This window comes from Calidris pugnax, unplaced genomic scaffold, assembly GCF_001431845.1.
Source record: "Calidris pugnax isolate Ruff unplaced genomic scaffold, ASM143184v1 scaffold99, whole genome shotgun sequence".
NCBI lineage: Eukaryota > Metazoa > Chordata > Aves > Charadriiformes > Scolopacidae > Calidris > Calidris pugnax.
The window spans coordinates 240,384-259,687 of NW_015090836.1; the positions used below are offsets into that span (position 1 = coordinate 240,384).

A 19,304-nucleotide genomic window follows, 5' to 3' on the forward strand; every position below is an offset into this window, starting at 1 on the left:
TTTTTTTTTTTAAAAAAAGAAACACAAAGACAATAGGAAAAAATAGGAAGGAAGAGCATACCTTTCACTACCTTATCCAGATAGTGAGCTTGGGAGATAAAAGACAGGACATTTAAGGTAGGATTGAATAAGTGCATTGCGGCTTACTACGAGACTGTGCAGGTGCTAGAAAGGCAAAGGAGAGTTCGCTGTGATATGAAAAGAAAAACCTTGATTATGAGGAGAGAAAAAAAAAGGAAGAAGGGTGGAGCACAGCCCTCCTCAGTCAACGAGCTCAAGAAGGCTGTGTTTAGGCATCCAGTCATCTTTGCTCATTAAGATCAGGAAGAGAAACAGGAAAGCTTTATATATATATATATTTACGTGTTTATATATATTGGCATATATATGTATAAATATATATATATAGGGCAGAATATTGTAATGCTCTGCTCATTTGCAACGGTCTACCCCTCTTTTACTGACTGCTTTTCCTTATATCAGGAAAACCAGAGTCATTTGAAGGTGCTCCACCTCCCCTGATTGTCTTCTATTTTTCTGCACAAAGAGGCACAGTTCTGTGACTTTACCAGACTGGGAGAGGCATTTCCCTGGATTTTCCTAATGGTAATACATTGCATTGATACAGCATCCTCTGGCCCCAGATCAAATTACTTTGCAAATATTAAATTAACCTTATGGCAGCTCTAGCAGATAGGTAAGTATTAATATACTCATTCCAAGGAGGGCTAAAGAAAGAAAAAGAAAGTTATAGATGTAGCGGGAGCAGTCATGTGCCCAATTCCCATGGAACCTTAATTTGGAAAACCACCCTCTAATTGATTTTCTGGGCTCAAACAGAAAACTGGTGGCAAAGACAGAAGCAGAAGCCAGGAGTCCTGCCTCGGAGAGCCTTTGCGTGTGCCAGCAGGCGGCACTCTCTGTCCTAACAGCAGCCGGTCTTTATTAATAAATAAGAGGCTCTGACTCTTGCATTTCTATCTTTCATTACCTGCTTAAACGTTTCTTCCCTTGTTCTCCTGCCCACTCCCTGCAGTCTCTCTCTGTTGTGTCCTGGTACCTTTTTGAAGAGTTTTTTTGGTTCAGGTTTGCTCCTGCAGACTGCCCGCCTGGGAGGTCACAACCCACACAGGAATTATTTTTCCATCCTGTGGATCTAATGCATCCCTTGAAGCACTATTATAAGAAAGCAGAGAGCTCCAGGAGGACCAGAGCTGACCTGGTGTGGGGCAGTTATGAGGCTTGGGACTGATATCAACTGATCACCCTGGTGCGGCGGTAGCAATGTGGGAAGCAGGGCATCACCACCTGCTTGGACGGTGGCTGGGAACGTGTCTCTTGGATCTTGACATCCAGAGCAGCCCAAACCTGCAAACTCGGGCAGATGTCACTGTGCAGATGGTGGCAGTGGTGGCAGTTGCCGATGCCAACCGTATGTCAGTTGTGTGTCAATGTTTTCTTGTAATTTGAAGACCAACGGAGGCCACCTATGGGAATGTTCCACAGCAGCATGAAACCTTCTTCTCTAAACCTGCATAGTCTCATTCCCATGCTATACTTCTGGTGTTAAAATATCATCTTATTATCTACAGATAGTCCTTTGGAAACTCTGTGGGCAGGTGGGACGTGCTGAGGAACTCCGTAGGGCTACTTTCCTAAGGTGTCCTTTGCACTCAAGTGCACCGGACCCAACTCCACGTCACCACCTCCCATCCTGGAAGCCACTGTCCCTCCAGACAGTGGGGGGACCTCGCATGAGCAATTTTCAGTCTGAAAATCCTCTCATTTCACCAGCCTGAGCTAACTTGGGTTTGTTTTGTTCGAAACACGTTCTGCTATGGGGGGACCTCACATGAGCATTTTTCAGTCTGAAAGTCCTCTCATTTTCACCAGCCTGAGCTAACTTGGGTTTGTTTTGTTCGAAACACGTTGGGAAGGATCTTGTGAGCATCTCTCTTGGCCCATAGAGAGGAAAGAGAGAAGAGAGAGATGCTGGGGGCAGGTCTTTGGGTAGGACTTGTTCCCCAGCACGCTCTCCTTCCTCGTTCTCCAAATATTCTTTTTCCTTTTATCTTCCCCACAGGGTGAAGTGGACAGAGTGAAATCCCTGGAGTTAAACTGAGATCACACAAATGTGAAGGGGAGGAGAAAGCAGCCGTTCGTTGCCGAACCCCTGATGGCACCAGTTTATGCCACAGGGGCAGGAAAAAAAAGACTGTCTTTGAAGTTCACCTGCGCTTAGTACTTACTGTCAAATATTCTGCCAAACTACTTGAGGCCAGATTACCTTCAGCTTGACGCAAAATCATGTCGGAACAAAGCAGCATACGCGTATTTTCCATGGACTGATATAACTATGGCCTTTTTTTGCCCCAAGACACCCATCCCAACCCAACTCTGGCAGCCAGAGGGTGAAACGTAGCTCAGAGAAGCCCAAGCGTGGCAGGGAGCTGACTATCTCCTCTGTTGGGCTGAGGGTAGTAGGAAAAACCTTCAGAAGACACTGCTGGGCTTATTTTAGGTTGGGCTGCACACGGACCGAGCTGCTTTTATGGATTTAAATGGCACAAGTGTCATGTTGTAAAGTTGGGGAAAAGAGACCAGGATCCACCTGTAACGTGCCTTGTCTGGATTCCAGCTGCTCCGGCAGGAACCGGGAGGCACTGATTACAACCCTGGCTGTTCAGAACATGTGTGATTATTTATGCAAGAAGGCTGATGAAAGGGCAAACTTAAAGGGGCAGATTTCTCCAAAAAAAATCAGAGTTTGGCTAAGTAAAACAAAACCCAGCTGGATGGCGCCGTCAGCAGAAGCCCGTGTGGGACGGGCTGTCTGCCTGTCTGTCTGGGGCACTGGTTATCACACACATCACCGGTGAGTGGCAGGACCAGATTTCCACATCTAAGTCTAAGCACTTCATTTTAACAGAGATCAATGGGAATTAGGCACTGAGGTGCTTTGAAAATCCTGCTGGGTAGATATTTTGTGGTTTTGGGGAGCTAATTGCTGGTCCCTCTGCGCTCTAGAGACCCTGTAGTGTTTGGAGGCAGCAGCTGAACTTCAAGGGATGGCTTTGGTCTTGCGTCCAGGCTGTTCAAGGATGATGAACATCCCAACTCTGCCGCACAGGGAAGCCCTCTCTGCCATTATTTTTCTAAATAACTCTAATACGCCAGCAAAATATACAGAGAGATTCACATATCAGATGCAATCTTGGTGCACAGCCCACATGGGAAGAGTGAAGTCTCCTTTTGCATCTCTGAGGTGGGGGGGACAGCACCTGGGGCACCACCCAGCGCCAACTGCATCAAATTTAAGGCCTGGGAAATTTCTGGAATTGTTTTATCAAACCCAGGGAATTTTCAGTGGTGCCACCCGTGAATCAATCCCACAGAGGAGCCCACTACAGAGCTGAGCTGTAATTTGGCCTTTCAGAGCCCACAGCAAGAGGCTTTATGTCACCTTTAAACTCAACGCTCCTAAAACCCACCACGCTCTCTGGATGTGGTTTGAGGCAGAATAGAGGAAAGTTGAATTCTTGCAGTGTTTCTAACTGGGGGCAAATTTGGAATATGCTGGAGAGCCCATAATAGGAGCATTGTGGCTGCTGCCATGTGGGTTTTTTTCCTTTAAGAAATCAGAGTAAACTGGTAGAACCTTTCTGTTGGGTTTCAGGATTCCTGCAGTTACATCATCAACTTTCTGTTCTGCTCCTTTGCCTGGATGCACTAAGTTTGCTGAATTAGGGTGACGAACGGTTGGGAATTAACTGGGGTTCCTCTACTGAAATCTCTGAATGGGAGCAATCAAGCTAGTATATTTGGTACTACCCCTCTTTATATGAGCAAACAAAATTAATCCACTGGGATCAGGGTTCCCTGGAACACCGTAAGAAAGAGCCTCCTACGACCTACAAAACAAAAGGGTTTCTTACTCTCCGACATGCTCAACGGGAAATGGAAGAGGTGTCCTTTACTGGTACCATCCATTCCTACCATGTTACCTGCACACATGGCAAGATCGTTAAAGCATCACTTCAGCAACGGGGTTTTACGCTCGTCGGGGCTAAAGCAAACCGGGCCATGACACAGACAGAGAAGGAATTACTGTCAACAGAACAAGTTGCCATGCAGGGAAAATGACACAAGGACAAGGGGAATGCTTTCCACATAACTTAATGTAATTCCAAGTCAATGTCCTTTCATCTGTGCCAATATAACTAGCTTATTACTCCTTCCAAAGCTATTCAATTTTCTTGGATATTTATGACTTTGCCAAATCTCCTTTACATTCTACACATTTGTCAATGAAATATTCGGTAGGAAATACAGTTTACAGCTTCCGAGGCATGAGGCTATGTACAAATTTGTTGTAAATCACCATGCAAGAAGATGAGGCGGGGGGTGGAGGTGAAAAGAAAGAGAATTGCTCCAGCACTCCAGGTATTAAAGGATTATTCCTAAACCAAGGCAGCACTGCAAGAGGAAGGTAGCACCACACAAAATGAGAGTGTGCACCAGGAAAAGTCTCGATGCTGACTGCACCGAGGTGCTGGCCTTTCCCAGGATAACAAACTCTTTATACTTAGAGTGAGCAATACCATAAATAATGGGGTACATTTAATTACCATGAAAGATAAAAGCCTGTTGTTTGAAAACATTCTGGGCATATCATCTGTGTGGGAAATATCATCTACCGAACTAGTGGCATTTTGGTTTTGCAGCAGAACTAATAAAATGGCACTGAGGGTATGAATCAGGCTTTTTTTTGTGCATAAATGACTTTCATGTAAAATTGTCCCCTGGATTTGGGGCCTTTTGCTGAACTTTTTTTATTTTCTTTTAAAACCCCTCCATGAATCTGTGTTGCCTTCCAAATCCAAGTACTTGAACACAATGCTATAAAATAATATTGTAGAAACAGAGGATTCCAATTAACACAGGACTGCTCTCTTTTCATTTTAAAGTCATTTAAGAGGGTTTTTTTTGTTTTAATCCCTTCCTCATGAAAAGAAAAGAAAGCTGCTAGGGACATAGAAAAGAAGGCAGAATGCAATGTCTAATGAGACAGAGGAAGTTTTAAGAGCTAGATATTTTTCATTGTGGGATGCATGTGGAGACCATAATGTGATAGGGTGACATTAGCATAAATAAATGATAAGTGGAATTGAGCCACAGATATGGTTTGTACCATTACTCTTAATGCTGGAATTAAAATATTGTGATCAGGCTTTGCCTCCCATCTGTCTTTGTGTGCGCAAACTTACCTGGTGCTCAAGCAAAAAAAGTGATTTCAACATATAACTAAGCTGATAATCCACACAGATAACTATGCTGACGTTTGCCCAGGTGTTACTAGTGGTTCATCTCGGTGCAGTGTGATTTATATGTATCGTGGCATAATGAAAGCAACATAGAGGTAAGTTTTCTTATCTTTAAAAGAAGCCAATTGAACCAAAACGACTGGAGGAGAATTCTCAGTCTGGAATAACTGTTCTAAAGTCAACTGATTTTTTTTTCAGTTTCACGCAGTCGTTATTGAGAGCAGAAATGGATTCACTAATTTAGTTGTCCATTAATGTATAATAAATGGTATCTGGGGAGTTTTAATGCTACTGACTTTATAGCATGACTACGGAATGGGGACTAAAGTGGTTGAATACATGACAGAAAAAAAGGGAAAATGCATCAAGGAGCTAAGTGAGATGAAGGAGGAAGGTAAAGCCAAGCCAGTTCATTAATGATACTGCAAATTGCTTAACCTGAGAACTGCACCTCTTTGCATGATTTCGGCATATTAGTGGCACCTTAATAATAATAATAATAAGAGCCATGACACTGAGAGCTCAAGATAAGTGCCAGGTGCATGAGGAATAGAGAACCAAAGAGAGAGGGAAATGAAATGGTTAGAAGGGCAGCAGAGCAGACAAGGGATAAGCAAGACAGAGTTAAACACCAGCCAGAAGTCATCTGACTGCAGTTTCCTCTTTTATACTGGCAAGCAAAGTGGCAGTGCAAGTAACGGAGCAAATAAAAGGAAAGAAAACTTTAAATCAGATGCATGTTTCTGAAAATGCTGTCGCCATAGGTGAGAAGAAGTCTTGGGAGGCCACAGAAAGACCTTTCAAGAGAGGCAAAGTGGGATGTTTTTAAAAGCCTCTACCTGACGTTTGACGGCTTGTCTCTACGAGATCAAACACCACATGGGGGTGTATTCCACATCAGATCATAAAATATACGTATATCACGTCATCAACAAATGAAAGGACATTTTGCCTTGTTCCCACATGGAAATGTATGATGTCAGAAACTTGAAATCCAAAACCAAAGGTGCTCATGCTACACTAAAAGTCACACAGAGTCAATTAAGCATGCGCCTCTTCTCCTCCCTGATCATCAATAATTCTTTTAAAAGGAGTCGTGTTTTTTTTTTTCTTTCTCCCTACCAATAGTGCAGTGCTCTCCGTTCCAGCCCGGGCTGCATTCACACTTGCCATCCCGGCACGTCCCGTGCTCGTTGCAGCGTGGGTGACACGCTCGCTGATCACAGGCTGTCCCCATCCATCCCTCCTCGCAGCGGCAGGTGCCTCCCACACAAACGCCGTGTCCTCCGCAGTCGGCTGCACAAATCTCTGTGGGAGAGGAGAGGAGAGGAGAGAGGAGGGGACATGGGTGGAGAGAAGGGAGAGAGAGAAGAGGGGGGAAAAAAATCCAGAGTGTTATTGTTAAGAAAAGCAGCCACACTTCACTACCTCGCCTTACGGGGCAATGAAAGGAATTCCTGCAGCTCATAACACTAATCCTTCCTGACAATAAGTATATTACAAAAAAAAGAGAGGGACATGGATTGCAGAGGTCTGCTGTGATTGATCCTCCCTATTTGCTTTCTAATTCTCTTGCACTCCTTGAGCTTTTGTGATCACCAAATCCGAAGGGGAAGGCTCTTCCAATAAACAGAACAAAAGTCACATTTAATTAAAATCTGGTTAAGTGTGGAAACAATGTGCTGATAAACCACTGATGTTAAAGTTAAGCGCTGGCAAAGCCTGTTTATGGCTTGTTAACCCACGGTTCTGGGGATGGGATTCATTAAAACACTTCTTCTCTCTCTAAAGTTGATATTGAATATTTCTATTTCTACTGAGTCTGTGCATCTGCCGTCACAGAATCACAGAATCTTCTAGGTTGGAAGGCACCTTAAAGATCATCTTGTCCAACCGTCAACCTAACTGACAAAAATAGACACCCACACAACAAACAAGAAGCATCACCATCACTAAACCATACCTCCCAGCACTACATCAACCTGTCTTTTGAACACCTCCAGGGATGGTGCCTCAACCACCTCCCTGGGCCATGTCTCTTTCCTCCTACCACCCCATTAAAAATCCCCTCGCAGGCCTTTGGAGGTACCACCATGCTCTTTTTGTGAGCTACATGAGATGGAGTTCATAGGATGGTGCTTGTTCCCAGGTCTTACTGGAGTGAACAGAAGCATGGAGTCACAGCTGGATATTTCAGTACTTACCTCCAAAAAAAGAGAAGAGCTAAAGGACATTGGCTTTTCAGAGGCAGTGGCTTTTCCACCCTCCATGAGCCCCAGTGGGCGTGAGGACACAGATATACAAAATATTTTTGCCCAGCACTAGGCTTTTGGCTAAAACCTGGTATGCTCTTGGCAAGAATTTAGGAGATTTCATGTTTTCATCTGCGCTGTATTTGTTTGGAAATATCGAGACCTGGTGGAGAACAGGTACCCAGGAGTCAGGTGTCTGCTACTGTTATTATTATCCAGGACTGATTTCAAGGAAAAAAATAAACCCAAATACAGATGTGGTGTTATACTGCAGATGTAATGAAATGAATCTACTTCTTCTTCTCCAGGCTCATCACCTGACCGCTCGCTTTCCATCTCTCATACACCACGTCTGCGCTCTCCTCGGTCGGAGGAGAGGCACTTCAGCTGGAATTTTGGGCTATCAGGTCTCTGACTTCTGCCTGGGGCGTCTAAATTGGATCAAACTTTCCCAAATGTTTTGGAACCTTCTGCTTGACTGAGCCATTTTATAGATTTTACAGGGTAGGGTCACAGTTCCCTTCGGGAAGAGTGGAGAGAAGATGTGAACAGAAGAGACACCGAGCAGGGCTGGGCTGGAAGCCCAGAAAGGGGTACCAGGGTTCTCTGCAGAGCACATTTTCTCTCTCCCCCCCCAGATACACACCCCCAAAATTAGTATCTCAGACACCAACCCATCTCCAGCGCCTCTCTTTGTGCTTCTGAGCATATTAAGAGCGGGATTCAGGCCTCGAGGTTTGTGGTGGAGGGGGGACTGGTATTATACAAGACATTTACTTCGGGTCACTGGCTGCACATCAAATATTCAAAACTACTCAGCCTGCATTAACATCACACCTGACTGAAATTCAGCCTCACTATAGCTGCCTTTAGTCTTTTGCTAATTAACGCCACCAGTAACGGGAAGCTTTGGCTGTTTGGGGGCTGTATGACATGCTCCTGATGTGGGGCTGGAACATCCACTTCAGCTCCAGGAGGAAGGGTTTGCATCACTGGAGGGAGCTGGAAGGTCTTCAGCTCTTTATGTTGAAATGCACTCTTGTCTCCAAGGATCAGAGCGCTCTTTAGACAGTGGTAACTATGATTGTTATAACACTAATGCTTTGCATGTCTAGAAAACACCTCATTTTCCATGTGCAACATGAACACAATATTTAACTCCTGCTTACTACAGCTCAAGGTGGTGAAAGAGTTTCCTGTCAAACTCCTTTGGCTTCAGTGCCTCAGATGTCTCCATACCCTTTCACATATTTAGTCTTATCTATTTAAATGTCTAATGAAAGAACTTTGGATTCCAAATGTGCTTAAGACACTCAGAAACTCGTCTGTCTCATTTAGAGTCAAACTTTCAAAATATCTAGCATGTTGGGTGCTTAACCCGAGGATCATAGAATCATAGAATTGTCTAGGTTGGAAGGGACCTTTCAGATGATTGAGTCCAACCATCAACCCAACACTGACAAAACCCATCATTAAACCATGTCCCTCAGCACCACATCCACCCATCTTTAAAAGACCTCCAGGGATAATGATTCCACCACTTTCCTGGGCAGCCTGTTCCAGTGCTTAATAACCCTTTGAGTGGAGAAATTTTTCCTAATATCGATCCTAAACCTCTCCTGGTGTAACTTGAGGCTATTTCCTCTTGTCTTATCACCTGTTACTTGGGAAAAGAGACTGACCACCCCCTGGCTACACCCTCCTTTCAGGGAGTTGGAGAGAGCCAGAAGGTCTCCCCTCAGCCTCCTTTTCTCCAGGCTGAATACCCCCAGCTCCCTCAGCCTCTCCTCATAAGACTTATTCTTCAGAACCTTCACCAGCTCCCTTGCCCTTCTCTAGATCCGCTCCAGCCCCTCAATGTCTTTCCTGTCATGAGGGGCCCAAAACTGGACAAAGCCCTCAAGGTGGGGTCTCACCAGTGTCCAGTACAGGGGAACAATCACTCCCCTAGTCCTGCTGGCCACAGAGGTGGTGTGTACGTGCAGGATGTGCTCATACCACTTGCTGTCTAAATGTAATAGAATCTAACCTAAGCTTTATTGGAAGTTGGTAGAAGTTCCCCTATCACTTAAGACGTGACTGATGATTCAAGGATTGGAGCATCTCCCTTATGAAGAAAGACTGAGAGAGCTGGGACTCTTTAGTCTGGAGAAGAGAAGGCTGAGGGGAGACCTTATTAACGCCTACAAGTATCTCAAGTGTGGGTTGAAGGAGGAGGGAGCCAGACTCTTTTCAGTGGTTCCCAGTGAGAGGACGAGGGGCAACGGGCACAAGGTGGAACATAAGAGGTTCCACTCAAATATGAGGAGAAACTTCTTCACAGTGAGGGTGACAGAGCCCTGGAACAGGCTGCCCAGGGAGGGTGTGGAGTCCCCTTCTTTGGAGATTTTCAAGACCCGCCTGGATGCAGTCCTGAGTAACGTGCTCTGACAAGCTTTAGGCAATCCTGCTTCAGCAGGGGACTTGGACTAGATGATCTCTATGGTCCCTTCCAACTCTAAAAATTCAGTGAAATTCAGTGAAGGACTCTTGAGATGCCGTCAGAAGTTTTCACTCCGCATCTGGCACCGAGACACAGATTTTCACAGCTCCTAGATGGGAGGGAGGTAACAGCGTACTACAGCGCCCGTTATGAACATAAGGGATGGACAATTATCCACTTGCTCAAGGGTTGGAGCCCAGCCGTGTGTGTTTTTTACCCCCTTCCCCAGCTGCCAGACAGCACTGCAACGGAGCGTGGGCTGGTCAGGATGGTACGTGAACACACAGGACCTGCAAGTTAGCTAATGTAGCAACAAAGCTGCACTAAAAATAAAATAAAATAAAAAAAAAAAATTAGATCCCTCTAGCTGACCTGATAAACAACGTCTGGGGGAGGAGAAAGGAAACAGCAGACAAAAAATAAAAAGCTAGATTTACGGTACTTAAATTTCAACAAGCTGAGAGGAAACCCAATGAGAAACTACAAAGTGTGGGACTGCTGATATTCAAGCGCAAACTAGAAAAGTATTTTTGTAGCCTCTGGAGGTTCCCAGCAGTCTTTCACCATAGGGCTACTCTCGTGCTGGACTGAAACAGCTCCTGGGGTTATTGGCTTACATTCTTTACTCATACATGTTGAAGTCTGCATCTCAGAATACTAAATAACATGAAATTTTTCTTCCTCCCAGTTCACTGAGCAATCCAGAGAACGCCAGCTTGGTTAATTCACATCTTTATTGTGTCCCATTGCCCAGCTCTGACCTTCAGAGGGGCATCTCTAAATGGGGGATACCACTGGCATCCTCAAGCCCAGTGACGAATAACCTCCACTGCTGACTGTGAAGGTTTAGATTAGCTATTAGGAAGAATTACTTTACTGAGAGGGTGGTCAGGCACTGGAACAGCCTGCCCAGGGAGGTGGTGGAGTCACCATCCCTGGAGGTATTTAAGAAACGTGTAGATGTGGCACTTCAGGGCATGCTCTAGTGCCTGAGATTGTTGGGTTGGTTTTTTTTTTTTTGTGTGTGTGTATGGTTGGACTCAATGATCCCAAAGGTTCCTTCCAACCATGAAGATTCTGTGATTCTGTGAAATTCCAAAGAGACAAATACCTCCAGCTATGGGTGGGAAAATTGGCATCTTGGATGACTCAGTCCCTTGTGACTCCAGAGTCCATGCGAACATCTTAGGGACTTTACTATTATTTAATTAATGTTTTATCTTGGTTTGAGAATATTCTAGGCAATCCTGCTTCAGCAGCGGAGTTGGACTAGATGATCTCTATGGTCCCTTCCAACTCTAAAATTCAGTGAAATTCAGTGAAATATTAATGAATCTGATTGAGCACCAGTGGGGTTTTTTGACATTAAAATGTTATTTCTGTTTTGACAGATAAAGTAAACAAGGGATAAAGAAGTAAAGTGATGGGTCTATAGGTATATGTGAACTCTGTGACAGGCACAGGACCTCCTAGATGTCCTGATATCCAGTCTTGTGCCCTGTCGAGAAGTCAGGGAAATGTCCATAGGTCAGCCATCTAGAGGTTGGTGGTGTAAGAAAAAAAATCAGGGACAAAAGGAAGCTATTTTGAGTGATAGTCAGAAGCCTTCTTGGAGTTATTTAAGGGTGTGAAACTAGGATAATGGAGTGACATTCAAAAATGGTGAAGAGAGAAAAAAGACCAACCACTTTCTGAAAGGCTGAATCTCTGTGGAGACGAAAAAGGATGGAAAACCCACTGGGGTATTTACATCTGAAATATTTCCCAGACAACATGCTGCCAAGGAACAGCTCTGCACACGCGGGCCGGGGACACGCACGGCATGATTTAAACCAAACAGATCTTAGGCTAACCCAGAACAGGAACGCTGGGAACATCTTGGGTTTCACCTCCCACCCAGCCAAGACCCCAGCCATACCACCACCCACGCGTGCAAGAGAGTGCAGGCTCCAGCCTAGGAATGTATAATCCATATATAATGGAGATATATATATGTCTAAGGTGGTTTGGATTCCCAGGCCCCGAGAGCTGTAACAAAGACCCTCAGCTGTGAAAAACACTTGTGAAGCAAACTACTTACGACAGCCTCCCTAAAATGTAGTTTAATTATTTCTGACAGGGAACCAGGAGCCAGGAACTCTCAAATCTAAATCTTCCATTTAGCTGCCAGTTTAAAGATAGATGGGAACCATACAATTTAAATAGCCTTACAACACACATCCTGCTGCACGCCCTGGCCCTTTATAACGTGGAGCTCTTAAACACTCACAGGTTTCTAATGGGTGATTAAATAGTCAGAGTAGCTTTTACTTTTCTGGTGGCACTCAAAGAAATGATCAAAATGGATTTCAGATTAAGTTTCCACTTAAATACAGGTCTTTTCGGGCAGCTCAAGACGACTAGGGCTGAATTACAGAAAAGGGCAGGTGAATCGTTTCTTCGTCATTCAGTCCCAGGGACAGAATTTGCCACCTCTGTTCTTATTACAAGCTGCATTTTTTTTTGGGTACATTTCCCAATTCTCTTGTTAAAATTAGAGGACATGATTAGCTACCATCTGAGCTGCGTGAGCAAATGAGAAGGAAAGCTTTTAATTCTCCTATTACAGTGTTCATAGACTGGCCAGCTGCACTATATTGCTCCTGCTTATTTCAGCTCAGTTAGAACGCGGTGCTTGTGCATAAAAGACCTGCCTGTTAAATATTTTCACACCAGCTGTTCCCAAAAGGTGACTAAATATTTCCTTTCATCTTTAATCTCTTCCACTGTGTGTATGAACAGCTTAGCCATTCCTTATCCTTTCCTAGAGGTGCATTGTGTTTTACTTCATCTTGCCGCGCAGCTCTCAAAGCCGCCTGTAGTTCCTTGAAGGAAGGGGATCTTCTGAGCAAATCTGGTGCTCGAGTCTAAGAGCAAATATGAGGCTTACTGTCCTTAAAAGGTACAATCTTAGAACCATAGAATGGTTTTGATTGGAAAAGACCTTAAAGATCATTAACCTCCTGCCACAGGCAGGGACACCGCCCACTAGACCACGTCACTCAAAGCTTCATCCAGCCTGGCCTTGAACACCTCCAGGGATGGGGCAGCCACAGCTTCTCTGGGCAACCCATTCCAGTGTCTCACCAGTAAAGAATTTCTTCCTGATATCCAGAAAGGGGTACCAGGGTTCTCTGCAGAGCATATTTTCTCTCTCTCCCCCCCCGATACACACCCCCAAAATTAGTATCTCAGACACCAACCCATCTCCAGTGCCTCTCTTTGTGCTTCTGAGCATATTAAGAGCGGGATCCAGGCCTCGAGGTTTGTGGTGGAGGGGGGACTGGTATTATACAAGACATTTACTTCGGGTCACTGGCTGCACATCAAATATTCAAAACTACTCAGCCTGCATTAACATCACACCTGACTGAAATTCAGCCTCACTATAGCTGCCTTTAGTCTTTTGCTAATTAACGCCACCAGTAACGGGAAGCTTTGGCTGTTTGGGGGCTGTATGACATGCTCCTGATGTGGGGCTGGAACATCCACTTCAGCTCCAGGAGGAAGGGTTTGCATCACTGGAGGGAGCTGGAAGGTCTTCAGCTCTTTATGTTGAAATGCACTCTTGTCTCCAAGGATCAGAGCGCTCTTTAGACAGTGGTAACTATGATTGTTATAACACTAATGCTTTGCATGTCTAGAAAACACCTCATTTTCCATGTGCAACATGAACACAATATTTAACTCCTGCTTACTACAGCTCAAGGTGGTGAAAGAGTTTCCTGTCAAACTCCTTTGGCTTCAGTGCCTCAGATGTCTCCATACCCTTTCACATATTTAGTCTTATCTATTTAAATGTCTAATGAAAGAACTTTGGATTCCAAATGTGCTTAAGACACTCAGAAACTCGTCTGTCTCATTTAGAGTCAAACTTTCAAAATATCTAGCATGTTGGGTGCTTAACCCGAGGATCATAGAATCATAGAATTGTCTAGGTTGGAAGGGACCTTTCAGATGATTGAGTCCAACCATCAACCCAACACTGACAAAACCCATCATTAAACCATGTCCCTCAGCACCACATCCACCCATCTTTAAAAGACCTCCAGGGATAATGATTCCACCACTTTCCTGGGCAGCCTGTTCCAGTGCTTAATAACCCTTTGAGTGGAGAAATTTTTCCTAATATCGATCCTAAACCTCTCCTGGTGTAACTTGAGGCTATTTCCTCTTGTCTTATCACCTGTTACTTGGGAAAAGAGACTGACCACCCCCTGGCTACACCCTCCTTTCAGGGAGTTGGAGAGAGCCAGAAGGTCTCCCCTCAGCCTCCTTTTCTCCAGGCTGAATACCCCCAGCTCCCTCAGCCTCTCCTCATAAGACTTATTCTTCAGAACCTTCACCAGCTCCCTTGCCCTTCTCTAGATCCGCTCCAGCCCCTCAATGTCTTTCCTGTCATGAGGGGCCCAAAACTGGACAAAGCCCTCAAGGTGGGGTCTCACCAGTGTCCAGTACAGGGGAACAATCACTCCCCTAGTCCTGCTGGCCACAGAGGTGGTGTGTACGTGCAGGATGTGCTCATACCACTTGCTGTCTAAATGTAATAGAATCTAACCTAAGCTTTATTGGAAGTTGGTAGAAGTTCCCCTATCACTTAAGACGTGACTGATGATTCAAGGATTGGAGCATCTCCCTTATGAAGAAAGACTGAGAGAGCTGGGACTCTTTAGTCTGGAGAAGAGAAGGCTGAGGGGAGACCTTATTAACGCCTACAAGTATCTCAAGTGTGGGTTGAAGGAGGAGGGAGCCAGACTCTTTTCAGTGGTTCCCAGTGAGAGGACGAGGGGCAACGGGCACAAGGTGGAACATAAGAGGTTCCACTCAAATATGAGGAGAAACTTCTTCACAGTGAGGGTGACAGAGCCCTGGAACAGGCTGCCCAGGGAGGGTGTGGAGTCCCCTTCTTTGGAGATTTTCAAGACCCGCCTGGATGCAGTCCTGAGTAACGTGCTCTGACAAGCTTTAGGCAATCCTGCTTCAGCAGGGGACTTGGACTAGATGATCTCTATGGTCCCTTCCAACTCTAAAAATTCAGTGAAATTCATTGAAGGACTCTTGAGTTGCCGTCAGAAGTTTTTACTCCGCATCTGGCACCGAGACACAGACTTTCACAGCTCCTAGATGGGAGGGAGGTAACAGCGTACTACAGCGCCCGTTATGAACATAAGGGATGGACAATTATCCACTTGCTCAAGGGTTGGAGCCCAGCCGTGTGTGTTTTTTACCCCCTTCCCCAACTGCCAGACAGTACTGCAATGGAGCGTGGGCTGGTCAGGATGGTACGTGAACACACAGGACCTGCAAGTTAGCTAATGTAGCAACAAAGCTGCACTAAAAATAAAATAAAATAAAATAAAAAAATTAGATCCCTCTAGCTGACCTGATAAACAACGTCTGGGGGAGGAGAAAGGAAACAGCAGACAAAAAATAAAAAGCTAGATTTACGGTACTTAAATTTCAACAAGCTGAGAGGAAACCCAATGAGAAACTGCAAAGTGTGGGACTGCTGATATTCAAGCGCAAACTAGAAAAGTATTTTTGTAGCCTCTGGAGGTTCCCAGCAGTCTTTCACCATAGGGCTACTCTCGTGCTGGACTGAAACAGCTCCTGGGGTTATTGGCTTACATTCTTTACTCATACATGTTGAAGTCTGCATCTCAGAATACTAAATAACATGAAATTTTTCTTCCTCCCAGTTCACTGAGCAATCCAGAGAACGCCAGCTTGGTTAATTCACATCTTTATTGTGTCCCATTGCCCAGCTCTGACCTTCAGAGGGGCATCTCTAAATGGGGGATACCACTGGCATCCTCAAGCCCAGTGACGAATAACCTCCACTGCTGACTGTGAAGGTTTAGATTAGCTATTAGGAAGAATTACTTTACTGAGAGGGTGGTCAGGCACTGGAACAGCCTGCCCAGGGAGGTGGTGGAGTCACCATCCCTGGAGGTATTTAAGAAACGTGTAGATGTGGCACTTCAGGGCATGCTCTAGTGCCTGAGATTGTTGGGTTGGTTTTTTTTTTTTTGTGTGTGTGTATGGTTGGACTCAATGATCCCAAAGGTTCCTTCCAACCATGAAGATTCTGTGATTCTGTGAAATTCCAAAGAGACAAATACCTCCAGCTATGGGTGGGAAAATTGGCATCTTGGATGACTCAGTCCCTTGTGACTCCAGAGTCCATGTGAACATCTTAGGGACTTTACTATTATTTAATTAATGTTTTATCTTGGTTTGAGAATATTCTAGGCAATCCTGCTTCAGCAGCGGAGTTGGACTAGATGATCTCTATGGTCCCTTCCAACTCTAAAATTCAGTGAAATTCAGTGAAATATTAATGAATCTGATTGAGCACCAGTGGGGTTTTTTGACATTAAAATGTTATTTCTGTTTTGACAGATAAAGTAAACAAGGGATAAAGAAGTAAAGTGATGGGTCTATAGGTATATGTGAACTCTGTGACAGGCACAGGACCTCCTAGATGTCCTGATATCCAGTCTTGTGCCCTGTCGAGAAGTCAGGGAAATGTCCATAGGTCAGCCATCTAGAGGTTGGTGGTGTAAGAAAAAAAATCAGGGACAAAAGGAAGCTATTTTGAGTGATAGTCAGAAGCCTTCTTGGAGTTATTTAAGGGTGTGAAACTAGGATAATGGAGTGACATTCAAAAATGGTGAAGAGAGAAAAAAGACCAACCACTTTCTGAAAGGCTGAATCTCTGTGGAGACGAAAAAGGATGGAAAACCCACTGGGGTATTTACATCTGAAATATTTCCCAGACAACATGCTGCCAAGGAACAGCTCTGCACACGCGGGCCGGGGACACGCACGGCATGATTTAAACCAAACAGATCTTAGGCTAACCCAGAACAGGAACGCTGGGAACATCTTGGGTTTCACCTCCCACCCAGCCAAGACCCCAGCCATACCACCACCCACGCGTGCAAGAGAGTGCAGGCTCCAGCCTAGGAATGTATAATCCATATATAATGGATATATATATATGTCTAAGGTGGTTTGGATTCCCAGGCCCCGAGAGCTGTAACAAAGACCCTCAGCTGTGAAAAACACTTGTGAAGCAAACTACTTACGACAGCCTCCCTAAAATGTAGTTTAATTATTTCTGACAGGGAACCAGGAGCCAGGAACTCTCAAATCTAAATCTTCCATTTAGCTGCCAGTTTAAAGATAGATGGGAACCATACAATTTAAATAGCCTTACAACACACATCCTGCTGCACGCCCTGGCCCTTTATAACGTGGAGCTCTTAAACACTCACAGGTTTCTAATGGGTGATTAAATAGTCAGAGTAGCTTTTACTTTTCTGGTGGCACTCAAAGAAATGATCAAAATGGATTTCAGATTAAGTTTCCACTTAAATACAGGTCTTTTCGGGCAGCTCAAGACGACTAGGGCTGAATTACAGAAAAGGGCAGGTGAATCGTTTCTTCGTCATTCAGTCCCAGGGACAGAATTTGCCACCTCTGTTCTTATTACAAGCTGCATTTTTTTTTGGGTACATTTCCCAATTCTCTTGTTAAAATTAGAGGACATGATTAGCTACCATCTGAGCTGCGTGAGCAAATGAGAAGGAAAGCTTTTAATTCTCCTATTACAGTGTTCATAGACTGGCCAGCTGCACTATATTGCTCCTGCTTATTTCAGCTCAGTTAGAACGCGGTGCTTGTGCATAAAAGACCTGCCTGTTAAATATTTTCACACCAGCTGTTCCCAAAAGGTGACTAAATATTTCCTTTCATCTTTAATCTCTTCCACTGTGTGTATGAACAGCTTAGCCATTCCTTATCCTTTCCTAGAGGTGCATTGTGTTTTACTTCATCTTGCCGCGCAGCTCTCAAAGCCGCCTGTAGTTCCTTGAAGGAAGGGGATCTTCTGAGCAAATCTGGTGCTCGAGTCTAAGAGCAAATATGAGGCTTACTGTCCTTAAAAGGTACAATCTTAGAACCATAGAATGGTTTTGATTGGAAAAGACCTTAAAGATCATTAACCTCCTGCCACAGGCAGGGACACCGCCCACTAGACCACGTCACTCAAAGCTTCATCCAGCCTGGCCTTGAACACCTCCAGGGATGGGGCAGCCACAGCTTCTCTGGGCAACCCATTCCAGTGTCTCACCAGTAAAGAATTTCTTCCTGATATCTAATCTAAATCTCCCCTCTTTCAGTTTTAAACCCATGCACTTCTGTGGGAAATACTTGGACTTTCAGTAAAACCCTGTATTTTGCTCCCTAACACTTCCACTTACCAGAGGGCATGCATGGACATTAATTGATTAAGTGTTTTATATATGGAATTAAGTTAATTTCTGTTTTATTCTACTGTCTGGATTTATGGCATGCTACTGGCTAGGACTGGTGTCTAAGGGCACTAAACCTAGTTGCCCTCTGTGGGTCAAGGAGGAAACTCAGGTAGCTCCAGAGGATGACTGACCTGAAACCTCTTTCATGGAGAACTTATGGAGCAGACTGTGCTCAAGGCACTCTTGAGTTTCAGGTGGTTCACCCAGGGGTCTCAGGTGCATCATAAATATTATCCTTGGAAAAGGATAATGCCATTCCAATGGGATTCTGGTTATTTATCATGCAAATAGTCAAAAAAAGAAATGACTCTTCTTCAGGACCTGCTCTGTTCCATCACTGCTCATCCCCACCATGAACCAGCCCATGAGTCTGGACCCCACTGCCTGCTGGCTAGTTTTGAGTCAAATGGTTGTTTTTTTTCTCATTACGCCCTCATGATTGGGTGAGAGATTTCCCTCTGGTCTGTAAAGGCTGCCTCAGAATTCCCCAGAGCTCTCTTAAAAATCCTAATCCGCCTTGAAACCTACCCAAAATCTTGACAGCGGCTGCTGATGCGCCTTAACTTCTCTATATTGCGTTGATGAAAATTGCATTGTAATTTATTCTACCTCCATCAGCACGACTCTGTCTGTTGTTGTTCACTTAATGCTTAAAAATCTCAGCTAGCTGAGGCCAAATTCTCCTTTTTTGTTCTGCGTTTGCACAATGCCAGGTGTAATGAGGTCACAGTCCATTAACAGCACTTCAGAAGTAAGAAAACTAAAGCAATAACTCATACAAATAAAAATCTTGTACCTGATTCTTTCTTTATTCTTTTTTTTTGCTTTTTTTTTTTTTTTTTTTTTATTCCTTCAAAAAACACACCAAAACCTCCCCCCTACAAAA

The 19,304-nt window shown here is 44.5% G+C and overlaps 1 protein-coding gene across 1 annotated transcript in view; it reads right to left on the reverse strand.

Annotated features, from left to right (window-relative positions):
- The window catches only part of TENM4 (teneurin transmembrane protein 4), an 826,730-nt gene that overhangs the window by 130,599 nt on the left and 676,827 nt on the right, over positions 1-19,304 (reverse strand). Inside the window, exon 15 of the mRNA XM_014941555.1 lies at positions 6,447-6,632. Within this exon, the coding sequence (XP_014797041.1) occupies positions 6,447-6,632 (186 nt within the window). The remainder of the gene's footprint in view (positions 1-6,446; positions 6,633-19,304) is intronic.